Source organism: Hyperoodon ampullatus (assembly GCF_949752795.1).
Source record: "Hyperoodon ampullatus genome assembly, chromosome: 8".
Classification (NCBI taxonomy): domain Eukaryota; kingdom Metazoa; phylum Chordata; class Mammalia; order Artiodactyla; family Ziphiidae; genus Hyperoodon; species Hyperoodon ampullatus.
The window spans coordinates 8,287,725-8,292,460 of NC_136921.1; the positions used below are offsets into that span (position 1 = coordinate 8,287,725).

General features: G+C 57.2%; 1 protein-coding gene across 1 annotated transcript; it reads left to right on the forward strand.

Annotated features, from left to right (window-relative positions):
• Window positions 1–294: 294 nt before the first annotated feature.
• On the forward strand, window positions 295–4,407 carry NPPC (natriuretic peptide C; the record flags this gene model as incomplete). Its single annotated transcript, XM_079710002.1, has 3 exons — window positions 295–384; window positions 832–1,142; window positions 4,382–4,407. 2 exons carry the CDS (start codon window positions 295–297, stop codon window positions 1,120–1,122), a joined length of 381 nt encoding a protein of 126 aa, XP_079566128.1. The 3' UTR covers window positions 1,123–1,142; window positions 4,382–4,407.
• Between the last annotated feature and the right edge of the window lie 329 nt (window positions 4,408–4,736).

Sequence of the window (4,736 nt, forward strand, 5' to 3'; positions counted from 1 at the left end):
GGTGGGGGCAGAGGGGGAGCCCCCGCGGACCCCTCCCGGCCCTCGGCGCGAGTGCCATTGGCCCGGGCGGCCCTGTGGGCGGGAGGATGACATCAGCGGCAGGTTGGATTATAAAGGCGCGAGCGGAGCCGCGGGCTCAGAGCGCACCCAGCCGGCGCTGCGCAGCACTGGGACCCGCACCCGCGTCGCAGCCCGGCCAGCCTGCTCCGCGCTCGCCTGCCTGTCTGCCCGTCTGCCCGCCGGCCCCGCGCACCCTTGCTGCCGCCGGCCTGCGCCCAGCCACCCACGGGCACCATGCACCTCTCCCAGCTGCTGGCCTGCGCCCTGCTGCTCGCGCTACTCTCGCTCCGGCCCTCCGAAGCCAAGCCCGGGGCGCCGCCGAAGGTGGGTGCTGTCGCAGGGACGTCGGAACTGCGAGGGGCGGTGGTAGGGCTAGGGGGTCTAGGAGGGTGTGGCCCGCCGGAGGGAGCAGAGGGGGCGGGAAGGCGGCTCTCTCCCTCCCCTGAGATGCGCGCGGGTGAGAGCTGGGGAGCCCTCGAAGGCCGGACTCGGGAGAGCATCGACAAATGCGCAGCCTCTGCCTCAGTGTGGTCAGCCCGGCAAGGGGCAAAGGAGAGGAGGGCAAGCGGCTCCCCGAAGGAGCGGACAGCAGCGGCCGCGTGGCAGGTGGATGCAGGGCCGAGCCGTCCGGCACCTCTGGGGGCGCGCTCAGGACTCGAAAGGGACAAACCGCGCTGGCCGGAGTGTCGGGCTGGAGCATCAGCGGCCCCGCCAAGTCCCCCGCGCTGCCGCGGTGCGTCCCTTCACCTGCCCGTTCTCTCCTTCTGACAGGTCCCGCGCACTCCGCCAGGGGAGGAGGTGGCCGAGCCCCAGGCTGCGGGCGGAGGTCAGAAGAAGGGCGACAAGACTCCCGGGGGCGGCGGCGCCAATCTCAAGGGCGACCGGTCGCGACTGCTCCGGGACCTGCGCGTGGACACCAAGTCTCGGGCGGCGTGGGCCCGTCTTCTGCAAGAGCACCCCAACGCGCGGAAATACAAGGGAGGCAACAAGAAGGGTTTGTCCAAGGGCTGCTTCGGCCTCAAGCTGGACAGGATCGGCTCCATGAGCGGCCTGGGATGTTAGTGCGGCGACCCCTGGCGGCGGTGAGTACCACCAACCCCGGCCGCCGGGAGCTCTTGCACACCCAGCTTCCCGTGAAGCCCCCCAGAACCTAGCCTGCACCCCCTCCCTCAGGCCGGCTCCTCTCTGATCCCCTGGACCTTTCCGCCTCCCAGCCAGACCATCTGAGCACTAGATTGAGTGTGTGTGCTAGACATTTGCCCCCAACACCATTTATCATCCCATTTTACAGATGGAGAAAGTGAGGGATAAAGTGGTCAGGGAACTTTGGCAAGGTCAGAAATGGCTCAGCATGGATGAACCCACCTGGCTCCCTCTGGAGAAACAGAGACAGCTTGGGGGGGGGGGTCCCGGGGGTGGGGTCCCACCCACCCCAGGACCATAAGGCAACCAGCAACACTGACCCCAGTTCTCCAGCTGGGGGGATTGAGGGCTGATCCTGGGTTGGTGGGAGCGGAGGAGGAAAGGCATACATACAAGTGAAGGGTAAGTTGATCTGCTGGCCACTGCATCATGGTGCTGGGCAGTAAGCAGCCCAGTGGTCAGGACAGCTCCCTGGGTCTGTTGTCTCTGTAATGGGACAGACGTGGAGAGATACCTGCCCCCTCACAGTAGAGAGAATAGCCATTTGTTAGCATCACCAGGGAGCATTTCTGCCCCAGAGCATTCTGATTCTTGTCCCTTCTCTAAACCATGGCCGTGGGCAAACTGGTCTGTCCAGGGTCCTGACGCTGCTGCAATCCATGTGACTTCAGGATAGAACCTCAGTGTTCATGGCACTATTTTAGGGCAAGGAAAAAGAAACTAAAATAAATCTATTTTTTTGCCCCAACCTGAAACTCATGTCCCAAACTGAGCTCCGCCCCCCCCCCACCATGCCTAGGCTCCATACCTGGGTTTCTGGTATGGCCTCCTCCGCCTCCACCAGGCTGGAAACCCCTGTGCTACCTTCAGCCCCTGCCGGGCACTGCTCCCCTGGCAAGGTAGTGCGGCAAATGTCCTTCCCTCCTTTCCCCACTCTCCATTCCTGCTGCCCACCAGTATCCATGGAGAAACAACATCCCAACCTCTGGAACTGACATTCAAGTGATTTTGAACCTGACCTCCTGGTGTCCAGCCTTGCCTGCAGCCAGCTGCTGTCATTCCCTGTCCCACAGGCTTTCCGTCCCACTGCAGGCCAAGCTGTGTTCTCGCACCCCAGAAGCATTATCAGTGTCTACACTGTCTTCCCCCAAAGGACAAGAGCGCCCATCTTTGAAGGTCTCCAGTGCAATGCCTGAGGCTTTTTTACTACACAGAAAACTTTTTCACCTGAGCTATGGTTGTTTGTGAACCCCCAAATTAACTCATGAGCAACGTAAGGGCCAGACACTAGCCTAAGATGATCTGGGGCCTGCAGGATGCCCAAAGGAGCTCTTTAAAATGTCTGTCAATGACCCGGAAAACCTGCCCCACCCAGCATAGGAGCACTCCTCACCCACCTGCCCTAGTATTTAGCTGGTGTCCTTCCTCTCTGCAGCCAGACTTGGCCAGGCTGTGTGCTCCTCCTGCAGGGGCTTCGTTTGTCTGAGGTCTTGACTTGCCATGATTCTGGCACTGGTGGACCAGCCTTTAGAAGCTACCATTGTGATGGGTTTGTTCTATTCTCTCCTGTCTCAACAATGAAGAGATGAAGCCACAGGCATCAAATTTTCAGTTTGTGAGTTAAGCACCAAGTTCAAACTTCAGAATCCAAGCAAATGGTATTCTATGAGTTAGCAGGAGATAAGGTCCTGGAACGTGCCTGGCATGCACGTCCCCATAGACCCCTTGTTCTTGGATGAGGCTGTCTGTGGGTACCAGGTATTCGTGGAGAGAGGTACTCCGCAGGTGGAATCCAGGTTGCTAAGACTTCTTGACCCCTTTGACCAGGGAAGCTTGTCAACCTCCTGGAAGTTCTCTTTTAGCTGAACGCCCACCTCCAACACCTTTAACCTTCTCAACCCCACCCTCACCCCCAGCCCCGTGAGAAGGCAGAGCATCCTTCTTGTTGCCTGCAACCTCCTAGTGGAGATGCCCAGGGTATCTCACTGTCTGGGCTTAAAAGAGAAAGACAGCTTAGGGTTTTCCCATTAATGAAAGCTCTTCCGAGGCTGTGGCCACTTCTCTACACAGGAGTTGACTTTGGCTCTAACCAGCTGCCATAATGACTGTCGCTGATGGTTATAGCCTTGATTATAAAATGCTAATGGCAGAGATGAGGTGTGGAGGATGCCTGAATGAACACGTTGCCCATGGGGCCCAGGGACATCACAGACATCTGTCCTCTGTTTAAACATATGGGATGGCAGAGAAAGGGGTTGGAGAAGAGTTCATCAAGGCCTTGAGGCCCAGGGTCCCTCTGCCAGGACTGTCCTCTGGAAGGGCACCACCCTGTCTCAGGTGGAAGACTTCCTCTGGCCCCCGAGCACCCACACACCCATTCGCAGAGACTCGGTGCAGCCCTCATCAAATGACTCTGCCAACTCACGAGCCAGCCAACCCAGCACGACCACTCATTTCCCCAGGGCCGGTGTGACACGCCATTTCCTCTGATTCTGAAGGGGACCTCTTCTGAGGAGAAGCCAGCTGGGGATGGAAGTGCTATTTATGGGCAGCTGTGACCCAGACACTCTGCCAATGCCCAGTGTGTGGCCCGCTGTTGAATCTTAAAGCCAGCCCTGGGAGGTGGCTATTATCCCATTTTATGGGTGAGGAAAGCGATACTCAAAGCTATGCAGGGCCATCCAGGAAGTAATATTCAGAGTTGGGACTTGAGTCCAGATTTCCCAAATCTTCAGATGCTTCTCTCCCCGTTCCCTCCGCCACCCCCCAGACACGTAAAGCACCTGATGGAGGGTTGGTATTGTAGCAAAACATAGAGGTGGGCCGGGGTGGGAGGTGGGGGGCTTCATTTTCCATTCCCTTTCCCTCACTGTGCCTCACTGAGAGCCAAGGGCAAGGCCTGCACTTAGTCAGAGGCGGAGGAGGGCTGGCTGACTTTCTGGTTCCACCTGTGCTGGGGCAGGAAGTGCCAAGGACACAGCAGGCGATGGATGAGGACCTGGAGAGGCCCGGAGTGGAAGGGCCCTTTTTCCTCTGCAGGAAGGCCTTCATCAGGGCCTGTAGGCAAAGGCGAAGGGATTTTGCCTTCTGCTACAGCAGGAAAGGGAGGAAGATTCTAGAAGTGCCCTGCAGGCTGGGCTTTCTCAGCTGAGTGTCCCTTGGCCCCTCTGTGTTTCAGGATCGGGAACCTGCTCCGTTTTGCTGAGGTCACCCTTGGTCATCAGCCTCCCAGCATCTGGAAGCAACTCCAGCGCAACGTGGCTTTTACATTTCTTTTTTTCTTTCCTGGTACTGGGAATACACAACACCAGCTGTTTTATTATTATTTAGGGAGGGGGGTATGACTTTATTGTTTGTTTTTTTTTAATGAAAAATAAAAAGTTATATATTATATATATTATATACACAAAACACACACACCTACACCGACGTGATGACAAGGGACAGTTTTTAAGAGACTGACAAAACCAGCTGTAAAACATTGCTGTTTGTAAATTCATGTCATGCATAAATGTATTTATGTTGTAAAGCTA